This window comes from Acomys minous (assembly GCF_964271855.1).
Source record: "Acomys minous genome assembly, chromosome: 5".
In the NCBI taxonomy this organism is placed as follows: domain Eukaryota; kingdom Metazoa; phylum Chordata; class Mammalia; order Rodentia; family Muridae; genus Acomys; species Acomys minous.
In genome coordinates, this window is record NC_140494.1 from 83,643,258 (window position 1) to 83,661,398 (window position 18,141).

Here is an 18,141-nt window from a genome sequence, read left to right on the forward strand (position 1 = left end):
GCGGGGCCCGGGGGCTGCAGAGCATCCACAGGCTCCCTGAGGGCCAAAGAGGTTCAGGGTGAGGAGAGAGGGAAGAGAGAGGCTCAGTAGGGGAGGCCTTGTGAGTGGACCTTTTAGAGATTAGGAGACCAGGGGCTGGGGAGATAGCTCAGTGGGTAAAGCGCTTGCTAAGCAAAACTGAGGACCCGTGTTTGGATCCCCAGGAACCTACAACTGTGAAGTGGGCATAGAGACCTCAGAAAGCAGAGGCAGGAACCCCAGGCAAGCTGGCCAGGGAGACTAACCACATCAAGGAACTCTGGTTGTGATTGACAGAGCCTGCTTCGAGGTATAAGGTTAAAAAACCATGGACAGCAGGGCACGGTGGTGCACATCTCTAATCCCAGCACTTGGGAGGAAAAGGCAGGCGGATCGCTGTGAGTTCGAGGCCAGCCTGGTCTACAAAGTGAGTCTAGGACAGCCAAGACTACACAGAGAGACCCTGTCTCAAACCCCCCCCCCAAAAAAAAAATTAAAAAAAAAAACCTTCAGGGCCATTGGGTCAAAATTCATTTGGGTGAGGTGACAGCTCAATCAGTTAAGCACCTCACAAAAAAGGAAGGCCTGAGTTTGAGTCCCTAAAACTGATATATAAAGCTGAGTGTGGGGGAGGCTGGAGAGGTGGCTCAGTGGTTAAGAGCACTGCCTGCTCTTCCAAAGGACCCAGGTTCAATTCCCAGCACTCACATGGCAGCTCACAACTGTCTGTAACGCCAAGATCTGACACCCTCACACCAATGCACATAAGTTAAAGTTAAATTAAAAAAAAATTTTTTTTAAACTGAGTATGGGGGGGGGGGTCTGGAGGGATGGTCAGTGGTTAAGAGGACTGGCTGTTCTCCCAGAGGACCCGGGTTCAATTCCCAGCTCACATGGTGGCCCACAAACATTTGTGACTCTAGTTCCAGGTGATCGGATGTCCTCCCCTGGCCTCCTCAGGCATTAGGCATGCACGTGGCATACATCTATACATGCAAGCAAAACATTCATACATATAAATGTCATCTATCTTTCAATCTATGTATAAGATGGGTGCAAAGCCGGGCGTGGTGGTGCACCCCTTTAATCCCAGCACTTGGGAGGCAGAGGCAGGTGGATCGATGTGAGTTCGAGGCCAGCCTGGTGTACAAGGCAAGTCCAGGACAGCCAAGGCTACACAAAGAAACCCTGTCTCATGGGGCAGGGGAAAGATGGGTGCAGTGTATTAATCCCATGATGGGAGACGACGACAGTGCTGGCCGGCATGCCTAGCCCACATGGTGAAGTTTCAGGCCAATGAGAGAACGTGTCTCAAACATGAAGGCTGTCTTCTGACCTCCATATTCATGATCACACATGTGTCCACTATACGCAGACATGTGTACATATACCCAAATAAGTTATTCATATCTTATTTGCTAAATGACCACAGGGTGATAGAGGGGTTGAAAGCCAGACTCTTGTGGAAAGGTACATGTCACCAAAGCATGACCTGAGTTAGACTCCCAGAGCCAAGATTCCTCTTCTGACCTCCGCAGGAACTGGCCTGCCTTTGGCCTTTGGATGCGACCATGCTGGGCTTTACTTATTCCTTTGTGTGCTGTGTATGTGTGTGTGTGTGGTGTGACCTGATATATACACATGAGCTTGCACGTGCACCCTCCCCGATGCCCACCTCCAGAGGCTAGCGGAGAACAAGAGTGGCTTCCTCTGTCTGTCGCTCTCTCTGCTCTGTTCCCCTGAGACAAACTCACTGGTCAGGAAGCTAGCTCACCGTTTCCAATAGGCTGGCCTGCCAGGGAGCTCTTGGGGACAACTCATCTCCCCCTCCCCCCACGGTGCTTGGGTTACACCCAGCTTTCTGTGTAGGTGCTGGGTATTAGAACTGAAGGTCTTCAACTGGCAGAACACGTGCTCTTCCTGGCTGGGCCCCCTCCCCAGGCCCTCACCTTGGCTGAGCTTCTACAGCTGTGTTCCTTCCTTCAGCTGTGCATACACTTTATCTTCAGGTCAAAGTCCTCCTTATGGACAGGGAATGGGTGTGTGTGTGTGTGTGTGTGTGTGTGTGTGTGTGTGTGTGTGTGTGCTGGGAATGGAACCAGTGGACAGCAGCTGAAGCGCTTGGTTAGGATCCATCACCACTGTTGCCAGGGTGATGGAGTGGGGTCCTCACACAGATCCTTAATAGGGTGGCTGTCAGTTATGTCCTAGGGAAGGCTGTCTCCCTGCCCCACCCCCACCCCCACACTGCACTGACACCTCATTCCCATTCTGCTCCCTCACACTCCCCCTGTGGAGCTGTCCCTGCAGTGCACAGCAGGTGGCCTATAAGTCATTAACCGACTCCTTGACATTCCTCCGTGGGACACAAAAGCCACATCTCCCCAGCACAGGCAAACAAGCCAGTCTCCATGGGAAACACCAACTGGTGACTGGGCATGGTGACACTAGCCTGTCATCCCAGAATGTAGGAGGCTGAGGCAGGAGGATCACTGTGAGTTCAAGGTCAACCTTGATCAACTTGACCGCATTTAAAAAAAAAAAAAAGAAGAAGAAGCCAACAGCACCAACAACAAAATGAACTGGGAGTGCACACCCGTGACCCCAGAAATGGGGAAATAGAGGGAGGAGGAGACCTTCAAGGCCAGCCTCGGCTACATGAGACCTTGTGTCAAAATAAAGGAACAGAAAGGGCTGGACACAAGCCTGATGAGTTGAGCTACATGCCTGAGAAACATACAGGGGAATAGAACCACCTCTCATAGGTGACTTCAACCCTCCACATGTGTGCTGTGGCCTGCATATCTCCATACATAAACATGTAACAAAACTGCAAGGTTCATACATGTAAATGTGTTGTTAAGTGCCTACCTGTGAAACACGTAGTAATTTTTTATTTTATTTTTTTATTTTTAGTTTTTTTAGTTTTTCGAGACAGGGTTTCTCTGTGTAGCCTTGGCTGTGCTGGACTCACTTTGTAGACCAGACTGACCTCCAAGCCATAGCGATCTACCTGCCTCTGCTTCCCTAGTGCTGGGATTAAAGGCGTGTGCCACTACACTCGGCTGAAACACGTAGTAATTAACGTGTTCATAGGCCGGGCGTGGTGGCGCACGCCTTTAATCCCAGCACTCGGGAGGCAGAGGCAGGCGGATCGCTGTGAGTTCGAGGCCAGCCTGGTCTACAAAGCGAGTCTAGGATAGCCAAGGCTACACAGAGAAACCTTGTCTCAAAAAACCAAAAAAAAAAAAAAAAAAAAAAAAAAATTAACGTGTTCATTTCTTCACACACTAGGGAGCCAAGGAGAAGGCACAGAGGGTAAGATGCTTGCCACACAAGCAAGACCTGAAGCTGGGTTCTGTGCCACACCTTTGACCTCAGCACTGGAGAGGCAAAGGCAAGTAGATTTCTTAGTTCCATGCCAGGCAGGGCTACATATAAGACCCTGTCTCAAAGTAAACAAATAAGAAGCCAGGTGAGGTTCAAGGCCACCCTGGTCTACAGAGAGAATCCAAACCAACCAAGGCTACACAGAGAAACCCTGTCTCGAAAAAAAGCGAAAGCAAAAACAAAAACCAAACAGACAAAATTTTGGGGGGCTGGAGAGAAGCCCCAGAGGTTAAGAGCACTGGTTGTTCTCCCAAAGGACCTGTGTTCAGTTCCCAACACCCACATGGCAGCTCACAACTGTCTGTAACTTCAGTTCCAGGGCATCTGACCCCCTCACACACACATACATATAGGCAAAACATATAAAATAAATATAAATCCTTTATGAACCATTTAGATTTATTTTCTTTCCTATGCAGGAATATTTTGCCTGCCTGCATGTCTGTGCACTCCATTCAGGGGTCCACTGGATCCCAGAAGAGGGCACCAGCGCCCCTGAAACTACAATTACAGATGATTGTGAGCACTGTGGGGGTGCTGGGAGCTGACCCTCCAGAAGAGCAACCAGTGCTCTTAGCAGCAGCTCTTTAGCCCCTAAAAGAACCTTTAAATCACAAAATATTGGGACTGAAGAGATGGCTCATGGAGTAGGAATACCTACTGCTGGTCCAGAGCTCATCAGATCCAAGTTTGGTTCCCGGCACCCACATCAGATGGTTCACATCCATCTGTAACTGGTTTCAGGAGATCCTTCATGCTCTTCTGGCCTCTGTGCACACTATACTCCTGTGTATAAAGAATCACAAACACACACATAACTTAAATAATAAAAATGTTAGGCTGCAGAGATGGCTCAGTGGTTAAGAGTACTGTCTGCTCTTCCAGAGGTCCTGAGTTCAATTCCCAGAAACTACATGGTAGCTCACAGCCATTATAGATAATGAGATCTGACGCCCTCTTCTGGCCTGCAGGTGTACATGCAGATACAGCCCTGTATACATCATAATAAACAAATAAATCTTTAAAGAAATAAAATAAATAAAAATAAAAATATCCAGGTATTGTGAGACACACTTTCAATCCTAGCACGTGAGAGGCAGAGGCAGGCAGATCTCTGTGAGTTTGAGATTAACTTGGTCTACACAGGAAACAAAGAAACTAAAAATACACAAAATGAAATACAAACCACAAGGTAAGCCAACACACGCTGTATATGAAAGTATGTTCACTGTCGGCAATCAGATGCAAATCAAAACCAGAAGAGGAAAGCAGCATTGTAGGAGACCGTAGGAGAAAAGCCTAGAACTGAAAGGAACTGCTGAGGGTGCAGAAGGGGACTCACAAATTGGGAAATGCAAATGAGCAGGGCTTCTATGGAAAACAGAAGGAAGGTTCCTCAAAACACTAAAAATAGCATTAACATATGACCCTGCTATCCCACACTGAGTACATGAGCAACAAATATTAAATCGCTGTGTCAAGATCTCTGACCTTCCATGCCTATTTGTCTTTATTCCCTATCCTAAAATGCGTTTAACATGACATGTGTGTAAGATGTGGGGGAGGTACATGTATATCGAGGGAGTCAGAAGACAGCTTTGTGAGGATGGTTTTCTCTTTCCACACTTACATAGGTTCTGATGATTTTAGGGGAGGGGGTTCGAGACAGGGTCTCTCTGTGTAGCCCTGGCTGTCCTAGACTCACTTTGTAGATCAGGCTGGCCTCGAACTCACAGCAATCTGCCTGCCTCTCCCTCCCAGAGTGCTTGGATTACAGGTGTGAGCCACTGTGCTCTGCATGTTCTGATGACTTAACTTAGGATGTCAGGTTTGTGTAGCAAGTGCCTTTCCCCACTGAGCCATTATATATGTGTGTGTGTGTGTGTGTGTGTGTGTGTGTGTGTGTGTGTGTGTGTGTGTATTTGAGTCAGGGTCTCATGTAGCCAAGGCTGCCCCAGAACTCACCATGAAGGCTGGTCATCTTGCTTCCGCCTCTGGAATAAACAACTTTGTATCAACACACAGTGCTGGGCACTGAATCCAGAGCTCCAAGCACACTAGGCAATCACTCTAACAACTGAAATATAAGCACTGTGCCAACCGAGCGACAAGCACCATGTCAAAAGAGCTACAAGCATTGTGCCAACTAAATTATAAGCACTAGATCAGCTGACCCACAAGTACTCTACCAACTCAGCTACAAGCACTGTGCCAACGGAGATATTTCTTCAGGTTTCTTTTCATATTTATTGCGGCCCAATATGTGAAGTCCAATAAGGTGCCCTTTGACGGATGAATGGGTAAAGAAAATGTGGACAGAGGGTGTGGTGGTACCGGCCTGTAATCTCAGTTATGCCAGAGGTTGATGCAGGAGCAACACAATCAAGAGGCCAGCCTGGGCTACATAGTAAGCTGGAGGCCAGCCTGGGAACCTTTGCAAAACTGTGTCAAATTTAACAAGGACTGAGGAATGGGGAGGTGGCTCAGTTAGTAAGCTGCTTGCACACCTGAGTTCAGATCTCCAGCTCCCACATGCCACATGTTAAAAGCCAACTGTAGGGGGCTGGAGAGATGGCTTGGTGATTAATAGGTCCTGAGTTCAATTCCCAGCATCGACATGGTGGCTCACAATCATCAATAATGAGATCTGATGCCTTCTTCTGGCCTGAGACAGGATTTCTCTGTGTAACCTAGACTATTTTGTAGACCAGGCTGCCCTCAAACTCACAGCAATCCGCCTGCCTCTGCCTCCCAAGTGCTGCGATTAAAGGCATGTCCCACCATGCCCAGCACAAATAAATCTATTAAAAAATAAAAATAAATTTTCAAAAAGGAAGAATGAGCCAGGGGTGGTGGCGCACGCCTTTAATCCCAGCACTGGGGAGGCAGAGGCAGGTGGATCACTGTGAGTTCCAGGACAGCCTGGTCTACAAAGCTAGTCCAGGACAGCCAGGGCTGTTACACAGAGAAACACTGTCTCCAAGGGGGGAAAAAAAGAGGAAGAGAGGGAAGAAAGGAAGGAGAGTGTGATCTATACGTTTGATGGAATATTATTCGGCAATGAAAAGAGTAAAGCCCTCTCATTATACATGGTGGGTGGAACTGGAGGGCATTATAAGCCAACAGCCAGACAGAAACACACATCACATGTTCTCACTGGTGAGGAAACTAAGAGCTGGATACAGCCAGGCGTGGTGGTGGTGGCGCACACCCTTAATCCCAGCACTCGGGAGGCAGAGGCAGGTGGAGCACTGTGAGTTCGAGGCCAGCCTGCTCTACGTATGAGTTCCAGGACAGCCAGAGCTACATAGTGAAACCCAGTTTTTGCACATGCAAAAACCTGGATTCAGGTTGTCAAGGGGGCTCCCAGGTAAAGGTGCTTCCTGCCAAGCCTGACATCTGAGTTCAAGACCTAGGACCACCTTGTTAGAAGGAAAGAACCTACTCCCACAAGTTGTCTTCTGATCTTCACGCCCATGTGTATGCCACACCCACAAGTAAATAGAGAGATTAAATAAATATGTCGTAAGGTAAGTAAACCAACAAGAACGAACCCCCAAAATGCTGGATTCCAGAGCCAATATGATTGGCTCAGTGGATAAAAGCTGAGTTTTATCCCTGGAACCTATATGGTGGAAGGAAAGGACTAACAACTCAAAGTTGTCTTCTGATCTCCATGCGTGCAGCTTGGTGTGTACGGACACACACACACACACACACACACACACACACACACACACGCAGAAAACACTGTTAGTTAGAACAAATCATTCTTTCTTTCTGGTGTTAGGGATAGAACCAAGGACCCCACACATACTAGCTCACCACTATTTAATAGTCAATTAGTAAGTTTAATAGTATATACTAGAACTATTCATAAAAATCTACGAATAGGGGGCTGGAGAGATGGCTTAGAGGTTAAGAGCACGGCCTACTCTTCCGAAGGTCCTGAGTTCAATTCCCAGCAACCACATGGTGGCTCACAACCATCTATAATGAGGTCTGGTGCCCTCTTCTGGTTTGCAGACATACATGCAAGCAAGCAAGCAAACAAACAAACAAACAAAAACCACTGTATACATAATAAATAAATAAATATTTTTAAAAAAATCTATGAATAGGGAGGGTGTTTGCCTGGGCTCCAGCCTCAGCTCCACATGAACATGCACAGGGCCACAAGACAGCCACGCCAGCACCGGGGAGGTGGAGGCAGGAAGGTCAGGGCTTCGTGGTCATTCTCAGCTACAGAGTGGGTTCCAGGCTAGCCTGGGCTACATGAAAGCAGTCTCAAAATAAATAAACAAGTAATAAATGCAGGAAGAACAACAAAAGCCCCACACACTTTAGCCCAATAAATTCTCCAGGGTCTGTTCCACCATGTATCACGGGCTCTTGCCTTTTTGCTGTTGTTTTTACTTTGGTTGTATGTCTGTCTGTGGGGTGTGTGTGTGTGTGTGTGTGTGTTTGGGTTTGAGGTTTTTGTTTTGTGTTGAGACAGAGTCTCACTATATAGACCAAGGTAGCCTGAACTCACCAAGTTCAACCTACCCTTGCCTTGGTCATCTCTTGTCTTTTTCATCACAAGACTCCTTTCAACATTAGAATCAATAATGCTGGCTATTGAATTTTCATCTTGTGACAGGAATTCCACCTTTTGCGTTCCTCACTCACTAAAGTCTCAGAATTTCCCCATTATCCAGGTGATGAAAAGGAAGTTGGCTCAGAGACCAGCATCCAAGTTCTGCCCAGACCTCCTAGTGGGCAGCAGTGAGCCAGGTGTGAGTTCTCAGCACCCCCTGAAGGTCAAGTATGGAACAGAGCCAAAACCATCCACTTGATCTTGTACATTATTTTTGGGGAGATCCAGGTCTGTTCATCAAGTGACTTTTTCCCTGTCCCGGGATCCTAGAAGGGGGGAGGGGGGCAGAATCTAAAGAGGCCTAAGAAATACTGAAAGCTTCTTTCTGCCAGGAGGCTTTCATTTAAAGAATCAAACATGTTTGGAAAGAGGAGGTTGGAGGATCTAAAATTCAAGGTTACATACTTAAATCCTGGCTCAACAAATAAATAGAATCCACAGGGGTCAGAAATATGGCTCAGTGGGTAGAGTGTTTCCCTATCATGCACAATGTCCTGGGTCCCCACCACCAAATAAACCAGCATGCCTGCACACATCTATAATCCCAGGACTCTGGAAGCAAAGGCTGCAGAATCAGAAGTTCAAGGCTATCCTGGCCTACACAGAGTTCAAAACCAGCCAAGTCAGACTCCCTCAGCCACCAAAAAGGGAGAACATATAAAATTAGATTCTGATACGCATGTGTGCATAGTGGTGCACGCCACTGGCAGTCCAGCACTCCAGAGGCCAAGAGAGGTAGACTCAGGACTCAAGGTCAGCCTTGGGGACATAGAGAAGCCGTGTTTTTGTTTTTCAAGCCAGGGTTTTTCTTTGTAGCCTTGGCTGTCCTGGGCTTCTTTTTGTAGACCAGGCTGGCCTCAAACTCACAGAGATCTGCCTGCTTCTGCCTCCCTGAGTGCTGGGATTACATGCGTGTGCCAACACGCTGGGCTGAGAAGCCTTGTTTAAAGAAGAGGAGGAGGAAGAGGAGGGTGTGTGTGTGTGTGTGTGTGTTTGAAATGGCTCAACAGGTTGCGTGGCTTGACATCAAACCAGACTACCTGAGTTCAATTCACAAGGTGGAAGGAAAGCTCCAACTCTCTTGTCCTCTTCCACACACATACACAAAAATAAGTTTACAGGAGGCTGGAGAGATGGCTCAGAGGCTAAGAGCACGGGCTGTTCTTCCAAAGGCCCTGAGTCAATTCCAGAAACCACATGGCGGCTCCCAACCATCTATAATGAGATCTGGTGCCCTCTTCTGGCCTAGTGGCTCACATGCAGGCAGAATACTGTAAAATGAATAAATAAATCTAAAGTAAAATAGGCTGGGTGGGGTTGTGCATGCCTTTAATCCCAGAACTCTGGGAGGCAGAGGCAGGAGGATCTCTGAGTTTGAGGCCAGCCTGGTCTACGAAGTCTAGGACAGCCAAGGCTACACAGAGAAACCCTGTCTCAAAAAACAAAAACAAAAACAAAAGATTAACGCTTAGGGCTGGAGAGATGGCCCAGTGGTTAAGACCTCTGCTCTTCCAGAGGTCCTGAGTTTAATTCCCAGCAACCCGATGGTGGCTCACAATCATCTATAAGGTGAGCTGATGCCCTCTTCTGCAAATAAAGCACTCATATACAATAAATAAATGAATCTTAAAAGAAAAAAGATTACCCGGGCGGTTGTGGCACATGCCTTTAATCCTAGCACTCGGGGGGCAGAGGCAGGTGTATCCCTGTGAGTTCGAGACCAGCCTGGTCTCGATGCGAGTCCAGGACAGCCAAGGCTACACAGAGAAACCCTGTCTCGAAAAACCAAAAGAAAGAAAGAGAAAGAAAGAAAGAAAGAAAGAAGGAAGGAAGGAAGGAAGGAAGGAAGGAAGGAAGGAAGGAAGAAAGAAAGAAAGAAAGAAAGAAAGAAAGAAAGAAAGAAAGAAAGAAGAAAAAGATAAATGCTTATTGGTCAGGGACCAGGTATGGGTGGGTCCTTTATCTATCTTAAGGTTCATTGGCTAAAACAGAAGCGCGTCTCTGGGACCGAGAAATCTCATTGGTTAGCGTCCCTCTCTGGGGGCGGGGCTTCCTGCTGCCAAGTGGCGCTCACTAGACTCAAGAAGCTTTGCGTTCTGGCGCCGTTGGCCTCAGAGTCTCCTTCGTGACATGTGGCGTCGCGCGTGTGGCGTCATCAGCCATCGCCACAAGCGTCCACAGACGCCGCGACCTCCTGGGCTTGCGGGATTTGATCAGAGATGCTGCGGTTGATCCGGGCCGCTTCACAGGCCTGGCTTCGACCCTCTGGCTCCCGGGTAAGGGCACCAAACTGAGGTCAGGGTATAGTCGAAGGTCAGAGGCTGAGAACTTCCGGGAGGAGCATCTCTGACCCTGGCCTGTCGTTTTCTAGGTCCTTAACTCGCTAGCTGGAGACGCGGCGCGGCCAGCCGAGACTTCGGAGCCGGGGCATAGCGCAGGTGAGACGGCCGCGTTCACATCTTGGCACAAAGTTGGGGGGGACGGCACCGAAAGTGTTGACTTTTGATCCTGACCCTCGACCGCTCATTCCCCGCCCCTCAAGGTCTCCTAGATCCCGTGTTGCGCAAGTGCGAGCACCGGATCCCGGCGCCCCGACGCCCGGTACAGGCCTGGGTCGAGTCTCTACGAGGCTTCGAGCAGGAGCGCGTCGGCCTGACTGAGCTGCACCCCGACGTGTTTGCCACGGCGCCCCGGTGAGTGCTGGCTGCGGTGGGAGGACTTGCCTCGGATTCTCCGCGTGACGAAAGGGGGTGGTCAGTTTCCCCACTGCAGGGCGGGAGGTCGGAGGACACAGCCCCGCCTTGATTTCTTGTGCTTGCGTCCCCGTTTTTGTCAGTCCTCAAGAAGTTGGTTGATGATTATGCAGATTAGTCTAGCACACGGGATTGTCTAGAAATGTCGGTTATTAGGGCTGCAGTTAGAGGCCTTGCCTAGCATGCGCCAGACCCTGGTTCCCTTCCACTATTGAACACAAAGGACATGGTAATACCTGCACCTCTACTCCCAGCACTGTGGAGGTGCAGATAGGAAGATCAAGAAACTTATGGTGAGCCGGGCGTGGTGGCGCATGCCCCTTAGTCCCAGCACTCGGGAGGCAAAGGCAGGCAGATCGCTGTGAGTTCAAGGCCAGCCTGGTCTCAAAGTAAGTCTAGGACAGCCAAGGCTTACACAGAGAAACCCTGTCTGGAAAAGCCAAAAAAAGAAAGAAATGGTGAAGGTTCCATAGTAAGTTTCAGGCCAGCCTGTGCTCTGTGACACCATAAGTAAAAATAAAAAATACTAAGTACTATTAGCCTGAAGAAGGCCAGATTTGTTGGTATGTGCCTGTAATACCAGCACTGGAAAGGCTGGAACATGGCTGCTTACAACCATCTGTAACTGTAGCCCTCTCCTGGCTTTGTGAGTATCAGGTAAACATGTGATGCTCATACATGATTTTATATGCAGCTAGAACATATATACACATAAAAGGTTAATGATTTTAGTTTTGTTGAGACAAGATTTCATTGTGTATCCATGGCTGTCCTAGAACTCAGCATGTAGACCAAGAAGGCCTTGAACTCAGAGCTCTCCTGTCTCTGCCTCCCAAATGCTGGGGTTAAAGGTGTGCCCAGTACCATGCCCGGCTGCAGCTTCCCTCTTCACCTCTCCATAATGAACTTGGGGTTTTTGTTCGTGTGGCAGTGAGGGGACAACTTGCAGGAGTTGGCTTTCTCTTTTCACCGTGTGTATCTGGCTTGGCTGCAAGTGCCCTTATTTACTGAGCCATCTCACTGGCCCACAGGATCGCTTTTATTGGACATACTGCCCTCACACAGTAGGCACTTGTAGCATTTGACCACTGTTTACCAGAGACACAGCTGAATACTGAAATAAAATGTTTAGACATACTAGTCTAAAATATATTCAAAAGGCCTGAGGAGACAGCTCAGTAGGTAAAGTGTCTGCCATATAAATATAAGTCCCTGAGTTTGGATCCCGGAATCCACATAAGCATGGGCATGGGAGGTGAGCGCAGGAGAGTCTGTAGAAGCTCCCATGCCAGCTAGTGTGGCGTTAGCATCAGCAGGCAAGAGGCCCTGTCTCAAATAAGGTAGAAATCAAGGACCAGCAGCCAAAGCTGTCCTCCAGCTCCATGTAATGCCAGTCACTCTCACCTGTGTTTCTGGGCTCTGTATTGTCTGTTGCTTTTGTTTACTCAAAAAATATTTTGAGGGGCTTGGAGAGATGGCTCAGTGATTAAGAGCACTGACTACTCTTCCAGAGGTCCTGAATTCAATTCCCAGCAACCGCATGGTGGCTCACAACCATCTATAATGTGATCTGATGCATACTGTATACATAATAAATCTTTTAAAAAATATTTTGAGACTTTCGTGTGTACAAGTGTTTGCCTGAATGCATCTGTGTACCACTTGTGTATGGTGCCCTCAGAGGTCAGAAGAAGCAAGTGGTCAGAAATGCAGTTAAAACCAGCTTTGGGCTGTTCTGGGTGCTGGGAATTGAACCTGAACCTCTACAAGAGCAGCAAGTACTCTTGACCACTGAGCCATGCCTCCAGCCCCCTCCCCACCCCTCGCCCCTCTTGAGTACTTTGAACTTGAACCCACAGAAGCCAGCCAAGGACATCGCAGTGAGTAAGAACGGGTACAAAGGTGCTGATGTTCAACTCCACTTTGTTTTTTTAGAGGCGGAGTCTTACGGTGAAGTACAGGGGTACACCTTTAATTCTCTATCCTCCTACCTCAACCCTCTGAGTACCAGGAGGTCAGGCATAGCCACCAGCCCTGGCTGATGTCTAGTACAGAGACTTGCTTGAGCTACAGTGGTGTCAGCTGTGGTCAGGGAAGAGTAGAGGCCATAGGGTCCTGTTGTCCAAAGGAAGAGCCAGGTTCCTTCACTGGGATGCAGCTGTGGAGCGAGTCAGCTGGGGCATCCCTGCTAGGTCTCCCTTCCCTTCTTCCAGGCTGGACATTCTGCACCAGGTTGCCATCTGGCAGAGGAACTTCAAGAGAATCGTGAGTGTCCTGAGTAGCATGGCAGAGCATCCCACTGGGCTCAGAGGCCTGTGAGTGTGCTCTCTGCAAACAACCCAGCTCAAGCCGGCAGCTCGCGTCTCAGGTCATATTTCAGCACCCATCACTGTAGGGATTGTGTTAGGGGAGCTGCAACTCACCAGATCCCTCCCCCGAGCACTCACAGTCTAGTGGGAGAAGTGACGGAAAGTCAGTGGTTTGACTGGGCACACGGCACTAGAAGCAGTCTCTCTAGAGGCAGGTACTTGGTGCATGTGTAATGAGCCCAGAGCCCTGATGGTTGGGCAGCTGCTCTGCCAATAAGCCAGTGCTGCCGTACTTGGAATGTCTGCTGCTGAGCCACGCTCCATCCATAAAGGGACACTGAACTTATTCTATCTATAGGTCCAACAAGTAGCTGACAAGGCAGGACTAGAAATGACAGCTCCTGTGACCTGGGCAGCAGAGACCTGCTTTTTGAGGGCGTTGGTGGAGGACTCTGGTCCCTTTACTCTCCCATTGCCTCCCTAAGAGCCCCACACTATCCCCTACACAATGGTCACTGCCATTTGCCTGAACCCCTCTCCTGCCCCCTTTGTACTCACAGAGCTATGCTAAGACCAAGACCAGGGCTGAGGTGAGTGGTGGTGGCCGCAAGCCCTGGCAACAAAAAGGCAGTGGCCGCGCCCGGCATGGCAGCATCCGTTCCCCCCTATGGCGGGGAGGTGAGTAGGGCCCTGTGGGGAGGGAGTTCCAAATGAGCCTTTCCATGCAGGTGTGCACTGCCATGATAGGGGACACCTTCGTCCCTAGCATGTTAGCCCACTGGGGATGGAGTCCAAAGTTCTGTGCACACTAGACAAGCACTAGCCCCTTTTGATATCTTGGTTGTTTCTTTTTTCTTTGAGATGGGGTTTTGCTGTGTGTCCCAGGCTGCTCTTGATTTTGTTTTTTGTATTTTGTTTTTCAAGACAGGGTCTTTCTGTGTTATCCGTGGCTGTCCGGGACTTGCTTTGTAAACCAGGCTGGCCTCGAACTCATAGCGATCGCCTGCCTCTGCCTCCTAAGTGCTGGGATTAAAGGCGTGTGCCACTATGCCCAGTGAAAGATTTATTTATTTATTTATTTATTTACTTATTTATTTATTAAGTATATAGTGCTCTGTCTGCATGTATACCTGCATACCAGAAGAGGGTATTAGGATATATTATAGATGGTCGTGAGCCACCATGTGGTTGCTGGGAATTGAACCCAGGACCTCTGGAAGAGCAATCAGTGCTCCTAACCTCTGAGCCATCTCTCCAGTCTCTCAGGCTGCTCTTGAACTTTTCTACTTCGGTTTCTTGTACTAGTGTTGGATGGCTGTATCTCCATGCCTGTGCACGGGCCATTTCTGCCCTACCTCCTGTCCAGTCTTCCCTTGCCCACTCTTGCCATGACACCTAGCAGGATCTTCTGGTCATTGCCCGCTCCACCACCTCATGCCCGCCATCAAGCTGATTTCTAACATCCCAGAGCAGCAGTGACCAGCACCTACTCACACAGCACTGTCCCTGCAGGAGGCGTAGCCCATGGTCCCCGGGGCCCTACAAGTTACTACTACATGTTGCCCATGAAAGTGCGAGTACTGGGCCTCAAGGTGGCCTTGACTACCAAGCTGATGCAGGTATAGTACAGTATGGCTGGGAGGGGAAACGGCTGGGACCTGGGCTCTGGAGTACAAGGTCCTGGTTCTCTCCACAGGATGACCTACACATTGTGGATTCTCTGGAGTTACCCACTACAGACCCCCGGTACCTGACCGAGCTGGCCCAGTACCGTCGCTGGGGGAATTCCGTGCTCCTTGTAGACCTGTGAGAGTGCAGGGCAGGGTGGGGAAGTGAGGGCCAAGTCCCCTGTGTCCTTCCAGGCTCACCCTCTCAGCCTCCATCTGTTCCAGGACACATGAGGAAATGCCCAAGAATGTCGTGGCGGCCACCTCGGGCCTCAAAAGCTTCAACCTGATCCCTGCAGTTGGTGAGTGATAGGTCCAACCCTCACCCCAGAACCCTGGAGCAAACTGGCACAGATCCCACTGTTAATCTTGGGTGTTTCACACCCTGTACATATCACAGCATGGCTGAATGGCATGGCTAAGAATTTACCATGTAGGCCAGGTGTGGTGGCACACGCCTGTAATCCCAGCACTCAGGATCACTATGAGTTTGAGGCCAACCTGGTCTATAAAGTGAGTCTAGGACAGCCAAGGCTACACAGAAAAATCCTGTCTCGGGGGGCAGGGGGAGGAATTTACCATTTAGTCGTGGTGCTGGGCTGGAAGCCAGGGCCCACAGCCTCCTGTGCTCGGCTTCTGCTCTATCTACCCAGAGCCACCCCTCCAGCCTTCAGCTGCTCTTTTTTTTTTTGTTTTGGGTTTTGGTTTTTCGAGACAAGGTTTCTCTGTGTAGCCTTGGTTGTCCTGGACTTGCTTTGTAGACCAAGCTAGCCTCGAACACACAGCGATCCGCCTACCTCTGCCTCCCAAGTGCTGGCATTAAAGGTGAGTGCCACTGCACCCGGCTTCAGCTGCTCCTTCTAAAGAAACACTCCAAAGTCATGTCCCATATATAGCCTGGCAGGGCAACTGTGAGTGCCTGGGTGAGAGCTGGTCCTGCCTTTCCTTTTCCTCCTGCCACACTGACTCCATCTGATTCTGGTCTCTAGTGATACAGTGTTTGTCCTGTGCCATGGAGGTCACAGTCAGATATAGGGTGGATGTGAAGGCAGTTAGTTGCTCGGCAGCTCTACCCAGAGGAGGGCAAGGGCACAGGCTTCAGAAAGATGGGCTTGGGCCAGACTAAAGGGCAGCGATGCTCTGACCATGTCTTCACATCCTAGGCCTGAATGTGTACAGCATGCTCAAACACCAGACTCTGGTCCTCACCCTGCCTTCCATCGCCTTCCTGGAGGACAAGCTACTCTGGCAGGATTCAAGATACACACCGCTCTACCCCTTCCGCTTACCCTACAGTGACTTCCCCTAACTCTGTCCTGGTTACCTGGGGCCCAGGTCAGCATACCAGCCATCCTGCAAAGAAGCTGTTCCTTGGAAGCTGTTGGGCCTTGTTGCCACGAGAGGATAACTACACAGAACCAAGATGGGTGTCTGCCTAGGATCTCTTTTGTCACATCAAAAATAAACTTTATTTTTCACAAGACTTGGAAAGGAGTTGGCCACTGCTGTGGGATCCCATCAGCTCTTAGGCTGTTCATCCAGTGCTGGGCATCCTTGGTGCCTCTCCTCCAGGGCTCACAGCTTGCTTTGATACAACTGCCAGGAGGACTTTCTCCCTGCCGAGGCAGGTGCTGGAGCTTGCATAGGTACCAAGCCAGCAGACTGCACTTTGACCTCTACAAGGGTCTGCCGCCTGGATGCCAGGCCGACTTCCTTACAGCTTCCTTCAGGCACAGAATCAGACAAGCCAATGTCTTGTATTCTTGTGGTAAAATAAATAAACCTGTTTAAAGAGACCACCCCAGAATTCTTAGGGCTTTTTGTTGTTGTTGGTTTGTTTGTTTTTTCCAGACAGGTTTTCTCTGTGTAGCCCAGTTCCCTCTGGCCTGGAATTCACAGAGATCCACCTGCCCCTGCCTCCCAAGTCTTGGGATTAAAGGGGTACACTGCCAGGGTTCCGCTGTATTCTCTGCTTCTTTGTTTCTTTTAAAGTATATTTATTTATTTATTATGTATACAGTGTTCTGCCTGCATGTACACCTGCAGGCCAGAAGAGGGCATCAGATCCCATTATAAATGGTTGTGAGCCACCATGTAGTTGCTGGGAATTGAACTCAGGACCTTTGGAAGAGCAGTGTCTGAGTCATCTCTCTTAACCTCTGAGCCATCTCTCCAGCCCCGATGCCTTAGTTTTTATTGCTGTGAGGAGACACCATGACCAAGACAACTTTTATAAAGGAAAGTGTTGGCATAATGTCAGATTCATAGTCATGTCATATACTGGTCCCTGTTTGTTTTAATGTGGGCTAGAGAGCTGGGCTGGCAGAGGAGAGCACTGGCCGCACTCGGAGAGGACTGGAGTCAGCTGCTCAGCAGCCACAAGGCTGCTCATGGACATCTTTAGCTCCAGTTTAGGGGAGTCAGATGCTCTCTCCTGGCACAAAGCACAAATTTTTTTCCCTGTGGTATTGGGGATGGAGCCCATAGTCTAGATGGGCACTCTAACCCTGAGCTACACCCTAGCCCCTCCTTAAGGGTTTCTCTGCAGGGGCTGTATCTCCCAAGTACATAGATTATAGACATACACAGCTGTGTCTGGTTATATATATGTAATTTTATTTTTAGCAAAGATAATAGATGCATAAGTGAAAAGTGAGGGCTGGAGAGATGGCTCAGAAGCTAAGAGCACAGGCTGCTCTTCTAAAGGACCTGGGTTTGATTCCCAGCACCCACATTTCAGCTCACAACTATCTCTAACTCCATTCTGGGGGATCAGACACCCTCACACAGACAAACATGCAGGCAAAACATCAATGTACTAAAAATAATAATTTAAGCTGGACAGTGGGTGTATACCTTTAATCTCAGCACTCAGGAGGCAGGTAGATCAGAGCTGAGTCCAGGACAGCCAGGGCTCCACAGAGAAACCCTGTCTCTCTTTAATCCCAGCACTCCAGAGGCAGATCTCTGAGAGTTTGAGGCCAGCCTCCCTCTACAAGTGAATCCAGGACAGCCAGGGCTAATGAAAACCTGTTTCTGTTTCAAAAAACAAACAAAAAGCCAGGTGTGGTGACACAGGCCTTTAATCCCAGCACTTGGGAGGCAGAGGCAGGCAGATCTCCGTGAGTTCAAGTCCAGCCTAGTCTACAAAGCAAGTCCAGGACAAGAAGAGAAACCCTGTCTCAAAAAACAAAGACAAAAAGAGAAAAAAATATGTGCCACAACAGATATTATATAGAGAAGTTTATTTGTAAAAGTGTGGGAGAGCTGGAAAGCGGGTGGGATACCCCAAGGGAAGAGAGAGAGAGGTACAGACAGCAAAAGGAGAAAGGTAAAAGGTGCAGAGAGGCAAGAGAGGTAGGTTA

The 18,141-nt window shown here is 49.1% G+C and overlaps 1 protein-coding gene across 1 annotated transcript; it reads left to right on the forward strand.

Moving 5' to 3' along the window:
• The first annotated feature begins 10,113 nt into the window (after positions 1-10,113).
• On the forward strand, positions 10,114-16,575 carry MRPL4 (mitochondrial ribosomal protein L4). The gene is made up of 9 exons (XM_084783248.1): positions 10,114-10,323; positions 10,419-10,485; positions 10,590-10,740; positions 13,014-13,065; positions 13,670-13,787; positions 14,622-14,728; positions 14,806-14,915; positions 15,002-15,078; positions 15,940-16,575. Exons 1-9 carry the CDS (start codon positions 10,267-10,269, stop codon positions 16,083-16,085), a joined length of 885 nt encoding a protein of 294 aa, XP_084639374.1. The 5' UTR covers positions 10,114-10,266; the 3' UTR covers positions 16,086-16,575.
• Positions 16,576-18,141: the final 1,566 nt, after the last annotated feature.

What these genes read in the sequence shown, in the direction of transcription:
- MRPL4 (XM_084783248.1), top strand. Translation starts at nt 10,267, where the DNA reads ATGCTGCGGTTGATCCGGGCCGCTTCACAGGCCTGGCTTCGACCCTCT. An exon ending in TTCGACCCTCTGGCTCCCGG is followed by an intron (nt 10,324 to 10,418) that starts GTAAGGGCACCA and finishes GTCGTTTTCTAG; the next exon opens with GTCCTTAACTCGCTAGCTGG. An exon ending in TGACTACCAAGCTGATGCAG is followed by an intron (nt 14,729 to 14,805) that starts GTATAGTACAGT and finishes TTCTCTCCACAG; the next exon opens with GATGACCTACACATTGTGGA.